General features: G+C 38.6%; 1 protein-coding gene across 2 annotated transcripts; it reads left to right on the top strand.

Annotated features, from left to right (window-relative positions):
- The first annotated feature begins 4,699 nt into the window (after positions 1 to 4,699).
- On the top strand, positions 4,700 to 17,732 carry LOC135749357 (matrix-remodeling-associated protein 5). 2 transcript variants are annotated; one of them, XM_065267954.2, is made up of 7 exons: positions 4,700 to 4,996; positions 7,076 to 7,285; positions 7,557 to 7,686; positions 7,874 to 8,264; positions 9,047 to 12,370; positions 12,911 to 13,814; positions 15,206 to 17,732. In XM_065267954.2, exons 2-7 carry the CDS (start codon positions 7,095 to 7,097, stop codon positions 17,112 to 17,114), a joined length of 6,849 nt encoding a protein of 2,282 aa, XP_065124026.1. In that variant the 5' UTR covers positions 4,700 to 4,996; positions 7,076 to 7,094; the 3' UTR covers positions 17,115 to 17,732. The 2 variants fall into 2 exon arrangements, with proteins under 2 accessions (XP_065124026.1, XP_073668280.1); XM_073812179.1 differs by lacking the exon at positions 4,700 to 4,996 and having other exon boundaries at positions 7,149 to 7,285; positions 7,589 to 7,686.
- The last annotated feature ends 706 nt before the right edge of the window (positions 17,733 to 18,438 follow it).

The raw sequence follows: 18,438 nt of genomic DNA, 5'->3' as shown, positions 1-18,438 counted from the left end.
TAATAAATATCTGACGGTGGTGACGAATATGTGGGACACATTTTGAGCAATCACAAAATAATAGTAAATATTGTTCAAAACTCACTGTTTGTAGTTTTTAATACATATTACAATGTACTCTTTCATGTGGTAAATATATTATTCAATTCAATTATTACTTTTGGCTTTATTAATCAAGTTGAAATGATTATCTCTTAACCAAGGACAGCTGATTTTGTAGGCAATGGGCCAGCATATAATCATTAAATTAATAAAAAAATTAAATAAACCTATAAAAGAACCTTACATACAGTATGTGCAAAGAACTCCTGATTATAACATTGATTCTTTTTCTTCATGAAAATGTTATTAATTTCCAACAGAATTAGCACTTTTCTTAGTGGGACATGTTTTTGCCAAAGTTTCAAGAATCAGTGGTTTATTTTAGTTGCCTCAAAATAGAAACCTGCAAACAATGCGCCTGAACACACCTTGTTTTTAGACCAGAACGCCCGTAGGTGCAAAATTGGTATTTGCTATTTAAATAACGTGGCGCTAAACCCGAAAATGATCTTTGCGCCTGGTTGAAACTAGCAAAAGACACTTGTATGATAGAGCCCTTTAAGTTTCAATGCAGCTTCAAAGGGCTCTAAACAGTCCCAACAGAGGCATAAGGGTCCTATCTAGCAAAATGATCATCATTTTCACCCAAAAAAATATGTACTTTTAAACCACAACTTCTCATCTTGCAATAGCCTTGTGATGCGTCAGCGCGACCTTACGTATTACCTAATCACATCAAAACTACCGCTCCAGTGTTTAGAAGTGTGAAGAAAGAGGACCGATCCGACGTTGCATGTGGAATGATGGTAATTAATGTCTTTGTGTCAGATGTAGTTTAAAAAGGTCCGCAAGTGTGCATTTCACATATGTAACCTGCAACCTTTCGACATGATTACCTAATACATAAGGTCGCACTGGGCATCACACGGCTATTGCAAGACGAGAAGTTGTGGTTTAAAAGTACTTTTTAATGACAATCGCTTCGCTAGATAAGACCCTTATGCCTTGGTTGGGATCGTTTAGAGACGTTTAAGGCTGCATTGAAACTGTAAACTGTTGAGCTCCACTAAAGTCCACTTTATGAAAAAAAACACTGGAATGTTTTTCTCAAAAAAAACTTAATTTCTTTTTGACTGAACAAAGAAAGACATAAGCAACTTGAATGACTGCATGGGGGTGAATAAATTATCAGATATTTGTTTTAAGAAAGTGGGGTAATCATTTAAGTGCCAATCTGTTTAAAATACCTATTCCTAACTACAAGCATTATGGAAAGTGTTCCCTTAGCAAACGCCACTAATGAGGATAAGCAGGTCAGCCAAAGGTAATGTAGATTTAAAGCACTTCACATTGAAGAAGTAGCCAGCGCAGCCAAATATTTGGGTTGAGTGGGAAGATTAAGACTAAACTTAATTGTAGATTATGAAATATGCGATGTTTCTGGAAACCGCAGGACACTGAAAATCAATTCCACCAAAAAGAAAATCCAGCCATTAAATTAATGCATATTTGTCTCACTGCATGTCTAGCTGATATAAAGTACACCAGCAACCACACGTTTGCTCGCACAAAGTATGTTTTCAGGCGGTTCACTAAACTGTGATTGAATTTCGCAACGCTCTTTGCCTCTGTTTGGGCATATAATGAGTTGTATAATGAGAAATTATGCAAAGCTTCTTCAGCCACCGACGGGACTCTCCAAGCGAACACTTTTTATTTAAAATAAAAAATAACACAATAATGCCATTTTAACACTGTAATTTGTTTTATAAAACTTTTATTAACAGTGTATTTTTTATTCTTACAGAGAAATTTGTGCAAAGCTGTGCATTTAATACAAACTTCTTAGGTCAAGGCCCTGTAATGTCATCTGTGTTATTCTTGCTTTATCGGACCATTGCATTTAAATTAAGACGTTAGGTTATTTGTCATTTCTGACAAGAGTAATGTGGGAAACCTATCAGAAACAACTTACCTCTTTCAGTGCTCTCTCTCTCTCTCTCTATAATAATTAACATTCCTTTAGCGTATTTAGCATTAGCTGGCATTTGAGCTTACTTGTGCTACAGTATGACTTGTATCCTTATTTTTATTGGCTTTGTGTTTTTTTAATGGAAGTGGGGTTGTTGTGTGAGCTTGTGCATTTCAGCTGCATCTGCTACTGTATGACATTATGTTTGCTTACCTCTACTAGGTGTCAGTGTACACTAATGCTCTGTGTCCTCAGGTGAAGGTTTCTCAAGGTGTCTCTCGACTGCGTGATTGTTTTGGCTTTATGCACTGCGTTCAAATGCAACTCCGAGCGTCGGCGTAGAAAGCAGCTAAATTAAATTGCCAGCTGTGGCTGGGAGACAGGACTGGAATGATGAAAAGCATGCATTTCCTCTCGCTGCAGGAGGAGGCCGAAGAGAGAGAGAGAATCGTGAAGAGAAAGTAAAATGAAGGATCCATATGTGGCTCTTAGGGTGCAAAAGAAGGGGGATACAGAGAAAAACTTCTATTTATAGTGCACCACTATAAGAATGCATTGTGTACTGTGTGTATGCAGTGTTTGTGTAGGATTAGAATAGTCTAAGTTTCTCTGACAACACCATGAGAGCTGCTTGCAAGTCTGATCTGATGCTCAGACTTAAAAAAGTAAACAAGATTCCTCGTTGCATGGAGTAATAAAACTTGCAAATTGTATTATATACTTTACAATTTTTTAACAACGCCCCCGTTCTACGCGGACCACAAGCACTGTGATTGGTCCACTAGAACCCCTCCTGTCAGGTAAAAAAAATCTTCGTCGCATTTATTCATAGGCATTTCCGCTTGTGACGGTAAGAACAAAGATGGGCCAAGTTGAGGAGTGATTTAACTCAATCACTGCTGGTCTTCTTAAATCAACACAACAAGCTCATTTTTTATTTGTAGGTTTACTGGCCAAGCTGTTGCTTCTTTGGCTATTGCACTGCTATTGTGGATACTGTGTACACGTGTGGATACTGTCTGCATGTGCAATTGCACGTTGACGATGAAGCAGAAGTATATTTAAAAACCAATGCATATCTTAATGTAGGCCCTGTCCCAAATGGCACACTCAGGACTTGTGGACCTCCTCAGAGTCCACACTTTGATGACATCATGTAGTGCAGACCCTAGGGACCCTTAACGCGAGTCTAAGAGGGTGCACCGAAGTTGTATTTTGGGACAAACTCAAGCGTCACGCCGGAAATAGGAAGAGAAGTTGCCCATCAGTGTGAACTCCTCCCTTCTGTTGTCTGATTGGTCTAATTTCTCTTTTGCGAGGACTTCTGGGTTGATAGAGTGCGCGAAGCCTGCTGCAGTGCGGACTTCGCCGAAGACCGCATCAAGGGTTCAAAAGGGGCGCTGATGAGCACACTTCGGATCGTAAAAATGACAGATGGGACACCCTACGGACTTGTAGACTAATCGAGCACATGCAATTTAAGGCCACGAGACCAAAATTCCACATGAAGTGTGCCATTTGGGACAGGGCCATAGTTGTGCGTAGCATCGACACTGATTTATACTAAAAAATTGCATAGAATAGTGCATAAGTGTGCAAGTGTGCATACATTATGGATGGATTTGTCCCATTGTCAAAAATAACCCAGCATTTTTAGAGTATACTATAGTGTATACTGTATACAGTGGCCTGAAGAAGTTTTTAGACACTTGTAAAGCATCTAAAAATGTATAAGATAATCAACTATAAAGCCGAATGGCATTTGCAAATGAATGATACTTGAGCTTTGCATAGCTATTTTTACATTGACTTTTAACCATCCGGCCTTAAGGTCAGTTGTTAAGTGGATGTGTGAAGTCAGATACTCTCAAGTTCAGACAGGTGTCCTATCAGACTAACCATGGGTGTACTTCATCACATGTTCCTTTAATGTTCGACAACCAGAATATAAAAAACTATGTCAAAATAAATAGATTATTTTATTTTTTGAAAATTAAGAATCTTAAACAAAGTGTTTTGTTGAAATGTTTTTGTACTATCTTTCCTTTCACATAGGTTTCAGTTCAGTTATGTTTGGTTCTTCACTCAGAATCGGTTAATGCTGTCAAAAGTGTTTAAGTTTAACTTTATGACTTTGTTTATTAAAAATAATGTATATTACCCTACTTATTACACAGTTACTTACTACAGTAGTAAATAAACAGACACAAAATATTTGATATATAAGCTTCCATGAGAAAAACATCAAAAATTTTAAAGTTCAAAGAAGATAAACATGCATTTGGTTTAATCATTTGTATCTTAAATATGTATTTTTATATTGAATTTATTTGTAAGCATTAAACTGCACCTGTCAAGATGACTCACAGCACCCAGATGAGGTGTTATTAATTTTAGGCGTCTGATATCTGGGAATAACAAACCTCAGATTGTCGCCACTGGCCAATCAGAATTAAGCATTCCAGAGTGACGTGTAATAAAATAAGGTCTGGGAAACTCAGACAGAACACGCTAGACGCGTAAGCATGCCTGCAGTCATTAATGTGTTTAAGGGTGAGAAAAACAAGAACAGAATGGGGGAGAGAGAGAGAGAGAGAGAGAGAGAGAGAGAGAGAGAGCAAGGCCAGCCTCAGCTACACCCATGAAACAGCTACACCCGATCAGATCAGGAGGTACAGGTATTGGAGGAAGAGAGAGATGTATAGAGGGGATGGATGGAGGCCAAGTCTCCCGGCAAACCCTCCCCCTGTACAGGCCAGCACAGAGGAGGAGTGTAGGTGGGAGTTAAGCACTTCTCCAGATGTACTTGACTTCTGTTCCTAAAGTCTAACTTTCTCCAGCTAAGCCTCCATCATTCAGAGTTCCCAACAGTTGCTGCTTAGTTAAGGGTACAGGGACAAAAACAAAATAGTGTGACTGTCATCTGTAAACAATTACACACTTCATCTACGCTTGTTACATTTCATCGACAGGAATCTTGAGGTAAGACGCTATATTTGTTCCAAGGTACACAAGTTGAGATCTGTCTCAGCATCTAATTATCACAAATAGCATGCATTTTTTTTCTTTTTGAGCTTTCTCGGTCATAAATATTCCAGTGCATATTGAAATGTTTATGTTGGCTCCCCTATGGGAGACACTATAACTTTGTAGTTTCATTGGAATATCAGAATTTAAACATGTTTATCCTTTTTAAATAAATGCACATGCTTAAAAACTGGCGTGGAAAAGTAAACTAAAGCCTGAGGAAAATTTAACTTCAAAAGATCCACTGAGGTTTCATCATCTTTTAAATCTTTTTGAAATTTAATGTTATGTTAACCCCTGTCTGAGGTCCTAAGCACAGCTTAATTCATTCTCATCTAAAAAATAACCACTCGACCTATAGTTCAGTAAGAAAAGCCTACAAAGACCAATTTTCAAGATAAATCATGTCCTCAGAAGTGAAGTCGGAGGTAATTTATGTAAGAGTTTTATTCTAAAGATCCTTATTCAAGATATAAGAAACTTGGTATTTGTATTGCATAAGCCACTAGAACTTTTCTACAGGAAATATATAATTAATGTGAATGTAATTTAGTCAGTTTCGTTGAATGTTTATTAATATTTGTGATTTTGGCATATGCATGACATCATAAACGTACTGTGTGATTGTTAATAAAACTGTTACTACAGTATAACTATTGTATGAAACCATATTCCAAATCAGACAGTGACCCTACTTTGTTAAGTTTGTTTACAGTCCCATGTAAATATACATTCATTTGATATGGCGCTAGTATGGTGTAATATACAAACAGCTGGAAGCGGCATTGAAGAAACAGGAATGTAGAAAGACTTAAACGGTCTGAGTCATCATGGGTCATCATTGAGCCTCTGACAGATAAATAAATCATTGCTGACATTTCACCTTTGAAGCTGTTCTGAAGTAAGCAAAAATAGAATAGACATTTGCTCAAACTAAGCTGGTAGAAAAGTAATAAAAATGCAAAACAGATTGCTAATCATCTTTTCTGCACCCTGGAATATAAATATTTTTGTATTTAGGAAGTGTCGCGCTTGCCTTCTTCCTCTTAAAGATTGTTTGTGTAATTGGGCTGTGGAGAAGTTGCCAGCTTGTGGTATGAAACCCATGCAAAACTCTTCCTTCCTGAGACAAATACTTGAGCAATGATTTATTATGTGAGCTCAGCAGCTCTGTGGGGAAGGACAGATATTGCTCTAAAAGAAATACCAATGCAATATGTACACGATTGTTACATACACAAAGGTCTAGATCCGAAATCTTCTATATAACAGATACATTTACAGTGTCCATAATGATTCAATGACAAGTAGGCTACCTGTAATTATTTGGTGTAATTTCACATTGTTACTATAATTGTAATGGATTATATTTTATGTATAATAAGTGTATGAAGTCAATTGTGTATGAAGCAAGCATGTTGGGTTTAAAATACGTCTAAACTAGCTCATATTACACATTAGGCTAAAAAACAAGGCAACATTTGGGCTGTCAGCGAAAATTGAATAGCAAACCATAGCCCTAAAATTAAATAAACAAATAAAATCAAACTTCTTGTAATCACTGTTGGCTTTGCGTACATGATAAATGATCATATATCTCCCAAGTTTTTTTTTTTTTCGGCAAAAACGACATGAAATCAAACTCAAGGTTATTTTGGCTAGATGTGGGTTACTCATAGGCAGACTATATGAGGTCTATAGTTAACATTTGAAATGCTGGCTATTGCTTGATGGGAAGAAAATAAACATTTTGAATAATGTTGAAAAACTTGAACAACAGTGGTTTTAAAACCAGCAGTATGCTACAATGTTATTTGTGCTAGTCAGGATTAGGTTCACATGTCATCACACACTGTCACATGTGGTAAATAAATAAAAATGTAGTAAACACAAAAGGTGATCTCCAATTTTATGTGTCAGTTATTTATACACTAGTATAAGACATATTTTGGTTAATTGGTCCATTTACTATTTTTTACACTCTATGCCAAGTATATTAATCTCAGCTTTTCTTTCTTGCTGATCTCAAATCAGATAATGGCATGAGAGGGACATGGCTCCTGTGGGTGTACCTGCTGTCCTAATGTTGGCAGTTCTGTCACTGCTGCTCATCTTACCCTCATGCCTGTATGCGTGTCCGAGGTCCTGCAGTTGCCCCAGCCCTAAGGAAGTTCACTGTACCTTTCGTCACCTCCTCTCTACCCCACGCAACATACCCCAAGACACAGAAAGGCTTAACCTAGGGTAAGATACTTTGATTTAATTTCAGCTAACAGACCAAACTTACACATTACAAATATACCCTTGATGTATTTAATATTGATGAGTAAGGCAAAGCCGAATATTGAAATCAATGTAAAATGTATTAGATCATGAAACTTTATTCTGGATTTCACAGAGAGGGTCACAATTATAATGAAGTGGAGTTTAATATGTACTGCAATGAAATGTAGTATCTGTGGTATAAAGGGTTGATTACTCTGTGACTCACAAAATTACTTTGTCTACTGTAAAGCTATAACAGCATTGGAAATGTTGGGTCTTCAGATTTTGCAAATCTGCGGCAACTGGAAATGCTTATGCTCCATGGAAATGATATTGCTTCTGTGTCTTCAGGATCATTTTACCATCTCCATTCCCTTCAGGTATGTACTGACAAAAAGTAACATGATTTTGTTCATAATGATATGACAAGAATTCATTAAGCAGAGTATGTTAATGTATTTTACAGTAGTGCTTCAGCATGTCACTTTACCATCAGACTTTAAAAAATGCTTCTGAGACATGAATAAGAAAATTCTTTGGTGTAACAGTTTTTTGTTGTTTCCACAGCTACTTAAGTTAAGCTATAACAAACTTAAAAGAGTTGACCCCAGCTTGTTCGAGGGCCTGACAAGCCTCGTACGACTACATCTGGACCACAACCTTATTGATTTTATTGAGCCCTTTTCCTTTAATGGACTCACATCATTAAAGCTTTTGCAACTGGAGTCAAACCGATTAAAAGACCTCCACCCACACACATTCATTACTGTGTCAGTTTTGGGCACATTTTGGACTTCAGGGCTAAGACACCTGCATCTGGCAGACAACCAGCTGGAATACCTGTTGCCTGGCACTCTGCAGCACTTCAGCAAGCTAGAAGTTCTCTCGCTGCATGGAAATCCGTGGACCTGTGACTGCAACTTACACTGGCTCTTGGAGTGGGACAAAAACCATGAGGGTGAAACTTCTTTGATTTAATTTTCAAAAATGTGAAAACCTTTTCACTCACTTAGAGCTTAATGTAATACCAACAAAAATTATTATGCACATAAAAACGTCAACCATCTCAGATGGTGTGTTCATGCAACCCAGTCTCACCCCATTTCGTCAATATTTGACGACACTTGACCATTCGTCATATGTTGACGTGAAGGGTATACCTTTCGCGTCATTTTTTGACGAACTGGGGACTTCAATACTATTACGTCCGTTGCATTCTCTTTCCTATTTTATTACCATTTGCGCGTCGGTTTAGGGTTAGATTTACATAATGACATCCCTACCCAAACCTAACTCTAACCCCAACGCCAGGTGACAACTGTTTCTAACCCCAACGCCAGGTGACAACTGTTTAATTTCGCGTACACTGTTTAATTTCGCGTACACTGTTTAATTTTGCGTAATCTAACCCTAAACCGACGCGCAAATGGTAATAAAATAGGAAAGAGAATGCAACGGACGTAATAGTATTGAAGTCCCCAGTTCGTCAAAAAATGACGCGAAAGGTATACCCTTCACGTCAACATATGACGAATGGTCAAGTGTCGTCAAATATTGACGAAATGGGGTGAGACTGTGTTAGTTCATGCACCATTTATTCAAAATTGTTATGTTTGTCATCCATGTCTTAGATGCATTGTATTGTTACATACAATTTCTGGTTGAATTAGTACAATTCTACAAAGAACTACAACGTGAAGAAAGAAAATTTGTTTTCTAAATTATATTTTCTCTTTCTAGGAGTTATTAAGTGCAAAAAGGACCGGGACTCTGTAGACGGTGGCAACTGTGCTATATGTGCCTCACCACAATCCCTAAACAATAGTCAGATCTTCCTGCTTTCAAAGAACCAACTCACTTGCGACCGACCCTCTCTCCAGTCTCCACTGAAAATTGGGGAAAGCAGCATTTGGGAAGACCAGGAGCCAGAGGCCCCATACATTAAGGACCTGGAACGCCCTCTAGGCCACCTGACCTTCATTCTCTCTGACAGCCATGGGAATCAGGCCCATGTGGCTTGTGATGTAGCACGTCCTGTTGAAGGCACCACTTTACTGTGGGAGCCAGTCAAAGGAACAAATGAGATTGTTGTCAATGTGACTCTGCGGACCTTCCTGGAGTGTGAGATTGACAGGGACGCTTTACAGAACTTGTGGAGGTTGATTGCATACTACTATGAAAGCCCTGCTATTTTAGAACGAGGAATCAATCTTGGAAATTCTTCAAAGGTGACTTTTCAGTACTCTCAAGCAACAAATGAGGACTCACCATATTTTACAGACCTAAAAGGACACTTAATGGCTGAACCCGACTGGCTTTTACAACCAAGGGTCACCCTTCAGCTTAATAGACGGAAAACCACAACAAAGAAACTGGTGATGAACTTTTCCACGTTTGTATCAAAGCACATTATCGGAAGAGGGAATGAGGAAGACACAATCTCTTCTTGGGCTATCATCCAAAGAGGAGCTCCAGGGAGAATTCAATCAGTACTAGAGCATTCTGAGGTCAGTCTGGAGTGCAATGTGCTCAGCTCAGGGCATCAGTATGTGGAGTGGATTCTTCCAGACTTGACAACCTTGGATCAAACTGACTCCCATAAAGTAAGGGTGGAGAATAATACATTAGTTATAAAAAACACAAGTATAGCAGACTCTGGACTGTATCATTGCTTTGTGAGGACAAACACTGATGTTGACATTGTGTCTTTTAGACTTACAGTCAGGATGCGCCTCTTAAGTCCTAGTGACTTAAATGGAAAGAAGATGTCTGTAGAAAATGGAGACTCTCTAAGTCTCCCCTGTTCAGTAAATTCTACAAAGCCAGTGGAGACCAGATGGTACTTGCCAAATCATCAGATTCTAAAAGCATCAGACATGAAAGGAAGGGTCTCCGTATCACAGAACAACACTCTAATCATCAAAAAACTGACATATGAGGATGCTGGAGAGTACAGTTGTTTGGCAATTAACCTTTATGGAGCAGACATGTTGTCGCATCTTGTTGTTGTAACCGGTGAAAAGGAAGAAGTGCAAAGAGGCGTTACAATCTATGAGGGTGAATTACCCCTCTTTGAAACGGAGGACAGGGAAGGGTCAGGATTTGAGGAAATCAAACGACCATCTGCTAAAGTCACTCATCAAAAAGTTGATGGTAAACTCCAAGGAGGCCTTTTCCGACAAAATGCAAAAGGAAAGAAAACCAAAGAAGCTGTGAGGAAACCTAATAACTCTGTCAAAGAGGTTGACCCAAGCCACTGGAAACAGATTGTTGCTAAAGCTAATGAAAAAGTCCCAACCACGCCAGCAATACCAGTTACAACAACCACATCAAAAATGGTGACAAAGACTAGAGTGATTATAACCACAACTCCTTTGTTGGAGGATAAAACCTTAATGACCAGAACAGACGCTACATCTAGCAGTGCCAGCACAAGTTCAAGTGTACAAAATTTCACTGCAACACAGCTGGAACTGCCACCCCACAGAGCACACATAAAACAAGATACTTCCCAAGAAAAGGAATCAAAACACAAGACAAGTGATTCCAACGTTTCTGATATGACTTTAGCACACATAGACCCTACAACAGTACCTGAACATAATACTCAGCTGGCAAAACAGGTAGATAGACACACAATAGAAGAAAGAATTAGGGCTAACAATAATCCCATTTGGAACCAAAAGCGAAGATTTCCATATAGACACCGTAGGCCTCCAACACGTAGATTGCGTCCAAAGAAACCCAATTTCACCCCAACTCCTACTATATCTGTCCCAGTGACTCAGTCTCCAACCAAGATATGGATCCCTAAGAATAGTCCAGTGACAATTACTGACTCTTATACTTCAAACCAAAGCAAAAAAGCCACATCTTTGATGACCTTAGCAGGTTCTGTTTCATATATTCCAGTAACTGAAAGCTTAGCTTTGCCAGTGACAGAAGATCCTCATAAAGTACCCCAAACAACGTTTAGAAAAGAAAACAAGCTAAATGCATTTGAAGGCAAAATAAAACACCATGTTTCAATTCAACATATAATTACAACAGCTCAGCAAGAAACTGAAGTTTCTGTTACACCTGCCCCCACACCCATCAACAGGTATGAAAATGACAACAGAGAGGTCATTTTGAAAACTAACAGCAAGACAAGTAATGAAAAGACAAGGCTGATAATATCAACGACAATCCCTAAAGTTCAAAGCAGCAACACAAATCCTCCAGTGACACAAAGAGCACACGTGACTGAGAAACCAACCTTAACTCATTTAGAAAGACAGAGAGTTTATAACTGGGGAATAAAACCTGACATTCAAGATGTGCCTCTCCACCCCTGGTTAATCCAAAAGAATACACTAAAAAAACAAGTCTCAGTTACACCAAGTCCCCAAACTCTTCCTCGATTTAGGGCCAACAACCATGGCATTCCAATCTGGCCCACAGTTTATTCTTCAAGACAACGTCCCTCCCAAGACAAAGCTTGGTATTTTCTGCAGACAGGAGGTAGGGGTTCAGGGGTCACCAATCAACCTCAAATCACTGCTCAGACAGCTAAACCAACAACTTTGGAGGTAGTGACAGCTTCCTTTGCTAGGACCATAGCTCCACATGTCAACTCTTTGTCTCGTGTACAAAACCACATGCTCTTTAACAGGCTCAGAAACAGATATAGACAATCACAGCTTGATGCATATAGACTAGCCCTGCTGGGAAAGTTTGTTACTTCTAAACCAAAGACAGTTCTCTCCACCACTCAGCCACACCAAGCACCAAACTTCCTAAGTATCTACAAGCCTGTGACTCCCGCATCTGTTTTGGTACATGCAAACAAACCACCTGCCACAGCTAGTGTGTCATATGGTAGTCGATGGCACTACAGTCAATTTGGAGCAAAGAAACTGAGCACTGCCATTCCCTTTCCAAACTTGATAGGAAGTGGCATCAAACCCAGGATCACAACTCAATCTGTTACTATATCTGCTCTGGCAGAAACAGATGTCCTGCTGTCTTGTAAATCATCAGGGGACCCGACACCTGATGTTTCATGGACCAAAGTTTCCACAGGTTGGTAGATTATTTACAAAACTTATTTGTGGGTGACATTATTTCGAATGGAAGAAAACAATTGCCTTTAGACCCCTTTCTTATCTTTTGCCATTTTACCACTGCATTGTATGGCTTGGTTTGGTTCATTTTTGGAGGGTTTTCTACTGTACAATACTTAGTTCCTGGTACTTTTTTACTACCATCTTGGTTGAGCCATAACAATACTAAAATGTCACATGTAAACACTGCAGATCAATGGTTGGTCAGAGAGAAACGTCAATACCAAAGTCATTGCTAAATGTAAGACTAGCTTACCCTTATACGCCGTTGAGCAAACCAAGTGATTTCGTTGTCTGCGATTTGTTGTCTGCAAAAAAATGTGTGGAAAATACTTCATTCAGTGTTTTGGAAAATATTTATATAATATTTAAACAAATATTTATCCTGTTTATGCAGGTAATTTTCTGGTAATTTAGTATTTACTCTGATGATTTTATTAATTTAGTCATTCATTCTGATGATACTTCTGTAACTCTACTTTATGTATCATTTGTACAGGTGCAACAATTCATGCAAATACCAAACATGGACAAAGATTTGAAGTCCTTTTCAATGGAACATTTGTGATAAAGAATGTCCAGTTGCAAGACAGAGGCCAGTACCTCTGCACAGCGCAAAACAAATTTGGCTCAGACCGTATGGTAGTAACACTCGTTGTGCAAACTCAGCCTCCAAAAATCATCAATTCAAAAGCCAGAGATGTCTCTGTGTATTTCGGTAAACCAGCAAGTTTGGACTGTGTTGCTGTCGGAAAACCAGAAGCTCAGATCTCATGGATACTTCCAGATAAGACATTTGTGCGAGATGTTGGTACCCTTAACCACAGAGTATCCCTTTCTCCAAATGGAACATTGAGTGTTCACTCTGCTAATTTTTCCAATAAAGGTGATTATAAGTGTATTGCCAGCAATGCAGCAGGGGCAGATACACTGACATACCACGTTCATGTTGTAGCCCTACCACCGACAATTGTTGAGGTTGCATCTGAAAGTATATTTATGAATGTTGGCAAAAGCATTTATGTGGATTGCACTGCTGAAGGAGAGCCACCCCCTCTTATTAAGTGGGTTCTTCCTGATGGATCACAAATGAAGCCCACACAGTTCATTGGAAAGCGATTATTTATTTTCCCTAATGGAACACTTTATATAAAGAATGTCAGTCCCATTGATTCAGGGATGTATGAGTGTTTAGCTGCCAATTCAGTGGGCTTTGTTAAAAGAACGGTGCAGATGGACATTAGGCAAGAGACTCCAGGTCCCTGGAAAGGCTTATCCCAGCAACACAGTGTTACGGCTACATATGGCTCCACAGTTTTTCTGCACTGTCCAGAGTCTACAGGCTCCCACAGAGGCACGGTCTGGAGACTGCCATCTAAAATCCTGCTGGAACATCACTACAGGTAGCATGCTACATATAGGCCTATGTGAATATTTGTAGAAAACCTAAAGTATTAAAAGTAGAATATAAAAACTGAATAAAGTTAACATTTTGTCTCTTATTTAAGTAAAGATGAAAAAGCAAGCAATAGCTGTCATGTCATCATCTAGGTTTGAATTTCAAGATTTTAGGTTTTTGTTATAGGTTAAATATAGACCCAATGTCATTTTTGCCTAAATAACTTGTGACGTGTGTGATATTCCATCACATACAGTAAGCAAAGTTAAAAGTGATTAAAAGGTGTTTAGCTTTATTCGTTTATTTTACATTTTATATGAATTTACTTTTGAGCTATGTTTAGACGTCTATACATTTTTTCATGACAGCCTAAATTCTTGTATTAAATTTCTTGTATTAGCCTAGACATCTGGTGCCTCATTTATAAAATGTATAAGCATAAACGAATGTACTCATAGAAAATGCACATACGCCTCACTTCAGACGTGAAATCTATAAATCGCAAATGAGCTTGAAATTGTAAATATGGACTTTGCCGTGAATATTTGCGTAGGCACACTTTACCATCAAATCTTTGCGAATGCACGATTTATAAATGAGACCCATGGGCTGTGTTTTGGTGACAATTAGACATCTTTTAAACTGAAAATCGTTTGCTGAGTAACATTCTTTTTGCTATATTGGTAGACCTTTAAATAAATTATTTTATCTTAAACAGAATTTAAATTCATGCATTTGGCAGATTATTTTATACAAATCAAGAAACATGTGCTCTCGCTAAATTGAACCCATGACTCTTGGCATTGCTATCACCATCATCTGCCAATTGACACAAGAAAGCAAACAATAGTGAAGAATATTACTGAAATACAGCAGTGTGTCTTTAGTAATTTAGGGATGTCTTTGCCAAAACTACCCAGCAGATAATTTACATCAGGTTTAGATAGCTTTGTTGTCAGTTCTTATTAAGATTAGTAGTTTCACTTTATTTCAATTGAGCAATTATTGGCTTTCACTATTACCACAATGTAGTTTTTAATTTTCTCGCAGCAGGCCAACTTTATCACTCATGTAGTTCAAACACTGCCTGGTGTAGATTAAACAAGCAGTCCTCCTCAGCCTAGAATGCCTAAGCAACCCCTGCTGATCTAGACAATACAGAAACTGAGCACAACCCAAGGTCAATTTGTCTATTTCAAACGCTCAGTCCATCTGTACAACAGGATACTTAAAGCAGTTAGATAACACAATTCCTTTTTAGTCATTATAATGTCAGTGACTAACATTTCTGCAACTCTAATTGAGTTCAAAGAACACTTTCAATATTTTCAATCTATTATTGTGTTAAGCTGTCATATATTATGGTGTAAACAATTTCTCTCTGTTTGTTCCTAGTCCACAAAGACACATCACAGCTTTCCCCAACGGCACCTTGAGAATTCTGAGACTGACTGAGAAAGATGGAGGCAATTATCTATGCATGTACCAAAGACCAAATGGTGAGGACATGGAGTTATTCCAAGTAGAGGTTCTCATGAGGCCACCAAAGATAGAGAACATTGGGGCACAACATAAGAGAGTTGCTAATGGAGACAACTTCCTAGTGGATTGTGTAGCTTCTGGCCTTCCAGACCCTGAGGTATCATGGAGCCTCCCTGATGGCACCATGATCAACAATGCTCTCCAGTCGGATGACAGTGGAATCCGTAATCGCCGCTATATCATCTTTGGGAATGGCACACTTTTGTTGCAACAAATGAGAAAGAAAGATGAGGGCAATTATACATGTTATGCTAAGAACACCATGGGAGAAGATGCAATGAAAGTAAGTGTACAAGTGGTGCCAAACTCACCCCAAATATCTCTTCAGGATCAGGCGTCGATTTGGGGTACTTTTGGTCAATCAGTCGAAATGAAGTGTGATGCTACAGATGTGCCACCATCAACAATCATCTGGATCTCACCGAGGAATGAGATGATAACCTCATCTTCAGTCAAATATCAAATACTGAATGATGGAACTTTAATAATAAAAAAACTGACGTTGGCTGACCAGGGCAAGTATGCCTGTGTGGCACGAAATCCAGCTGGAGATCATATAAAAAATGTAAAGCTTCTAGTTCAGGTTAAAGAGCCACAAATTAATGGAAAAAGTGGACGATCAGAGAACAAAGTTTTAGCAGTGTCTTACCAAACACTACTGCTGGACTGTAAAGCAGAGGGTATACCAGAGCCCCAGATAACCTGGACCACACCTTATGGTATGACTCTGCCTGCACTATATTTTGGAGGCAGGTTTCAAGTCCACAGGAATGGCAGTCTTGAGCTTAGAGGCATTCGAAAGACTGATGAAGGTCGGTTTCTGTGCATAGCAAAAAATTACTTGGGGGAAACAAGTCTAGCAATTGACCTGGAAGTTACATCACTTGCGGAGAAGCCAAGCTTTCCAGTGCCAAACATTGAAGTTATTCCTCTCAAACCAGATGGTGATGACATTGCTTTGGAGTGTCGAGCAACTGGAAAACCAAAGCCAGAGTTTGTTTGGATTCTACCCAATGGAGCGGCACTAAATCCAGGCATTAAACTTCAGCGGTTTACACACTACCTTGGAAATGGGACTTTACTCATCACACGGCCACTTGTCATCGACAAAGGTGTTTATCGTTGCCTAGCCAAAAATATAGCTGGACAAGCAGAAAAGCGTTACACTTTAGAACCTGGACAAAAGCCTCATATCAGAAGTACACCTGCTACTATGAAGATTTCATTTGGACAGACTTTAAATATGCCATGCACAGTGGATGGGTGGCCTCAGGCAACAATTACCTGGACTCTTCCCAATGGCCTGGTCTTGGACAAGCCTCAGGTTATTGGAAGAGTAACTTATATATCTAATGGCACACTTCAGTTAAAAGAAACTTCCAAGATTGATAGAGGAACTTATACCTGCAAAGCCACAAACACATTTGGATCATCAACATTGTCGTATCCAGTAAGCATTATGGTGTTTCCAGCTCAAATCACTCATGCCCCCCCTTCAGTACTCAGAGTTAGAAAGGGATCCCCTGTGATTCTCAATTGCATAGCTGCTGGCACACCCAAACCAGAGATTTCTTGGACTCTTCCTGGACGTACCACACTTGTACCCAATAATCGCTTCACAGGACAGAATGGATTTCACATGACAGAGGAGGGTAATTTGGTCATACAGGACCCAGGCCTCATGAACTCAGGGATTTATAAATGTAATGCCAAAAATGCCTTGGGAACGGACTTCAAAGCAACATACCTTCAAGTGATCTAAATGTTACACCATTGGGTCACGCGCTCTTAAACTTTGCAGTTAATAATGAATGAACACTTTCCTAAAAGTGGACCTACGTCATTTAAATTACCTAAGCAATGTTGTTATGGGGCATTACAATTAGTTTTTCCTACATGGGTGCCAAAGAACCAAAGTTATGATTTTTTGTGGTAAACTGTATTTAATTTATGAAAATATTGGTTTGTACATATTTATATAATCCACAGATTAAAACTAAATCATTTACATTACATTTTTATATACATTGTATAGTGGTCTAAATCCTTAAAAACTCACTTATCTCTACATGGTTGCCTTATATGTTTTGTCACAGATTTCATGCATTTCACAGTTCATCAGAACAAAATAGCCTTTCATTGTGAGAGTAGAACGAGGTCTTGTATAGTACAAATGTTGGCATTGATGCAGTAGTCTTACAAAAAAATTAGACAAGAAGCCAATTATGTAAGCTACTCACTGTCACTGTGGGTAAATAAATAACAATATTTGATTGATGGTCTTTCTGTGATAGTGATATATCATTATAATTGAAACGTAATACATTTTAACGTTGTATCCAAACATTGCTCTCTTAATGTTTTAAATGTCTAACCCTAACTTCTGCACATCTTTGAATTTTAAAAATAATTTAACTGGTGTAAACTTTAATGTCTTAATTGTTTTTCCTAACAACGAAATCTTCTGCATAGTAATTCTACACTGTAATTTTCTAAGACATATTTGCTTAGGAACAAAATACAAAGGATAATGCATTTAAGTGAAGATTATGTTTAAAATAAAAAATGTCAGTGAAGCATAAAATAAATCCACTGAAGTAAGAGATAGGACTCTTTATATCAAAAGAATTTCTAAAATATTTTTTCAGAGCTAGAAAAGGGGCCTAGATGGCCGACTGATTCTTACGCATCAAACCTACACTGTAGGCCAGGGGCGTCGCTAGACCCCTTTTACTGGAGCACGTGGCCCAGTGTAAATCTTTTGTGCCCCGGTGTAAATCTGAAGTTTAAATTTTAGCAGTTAACTAGTGTAGTCCTTTACAAAGACAATCGCGGCAAAAACTGATCTTTATGCAAAGTAGTTACCCAATTTAGGCTTGTAAAAGCGACGAAGCAGTCGCATTGACGCGTGCACGCACGTATCTATGGCCGCACGCGTTTGCGTTCACCGCACACAACCGCATTCAAAAGGTGATGCCATGCGAGTGCTTATGAAACCATAACAAAACTAAAGTAAGTTTCTAAAAAATAATGCTAATCTTATTTTGACTTGATCATTATTGGCTTCTGTAGATGGACATCAGAAA

This window comes from Paramisgurnus dabryanus, chromosome 16, assembly GCF_030506205.2.
Source record: "Paramisgurnus dabryanus chromosome 16, PD_genome_1.1, whole genome shotgun sequence".
In the NCBI taxonomy this organism is placed as follows: domain Eukaryota; kingdom Metazoa; phylum Chordata; class Actinopteri; order Cypriniformes; family Cobitidae; genus Paramisgurnus; species Paramisgurnus dabryanus.
This window is presented reverse-complemented; position numbering and strand designations above follow the sequence as displayed.

Coding starts and splice junctions, on each gene's coding strand:
- LOC135749357 (XM_065267954.2), top strand. CDS start 7,095: ATGGCTCCTGTGGGTGTACCTGCTGTCCTAATGTTGGCAGTTCTGTCA. Junction 7,687..7,873: donor ACCATCTCCATTCCCTTCAG/GTATGTACTGAC, acceptor TTGTTTCCACAG/CTACTTAAGTTAAGCTATAA. Junction 12,371..12,910: donor ATGGACCAAAGTTTCCACAG/GTTGGTAGATTA, acceptor TCATTTGTACAG/GTGCAACAATTCATGCAAAT.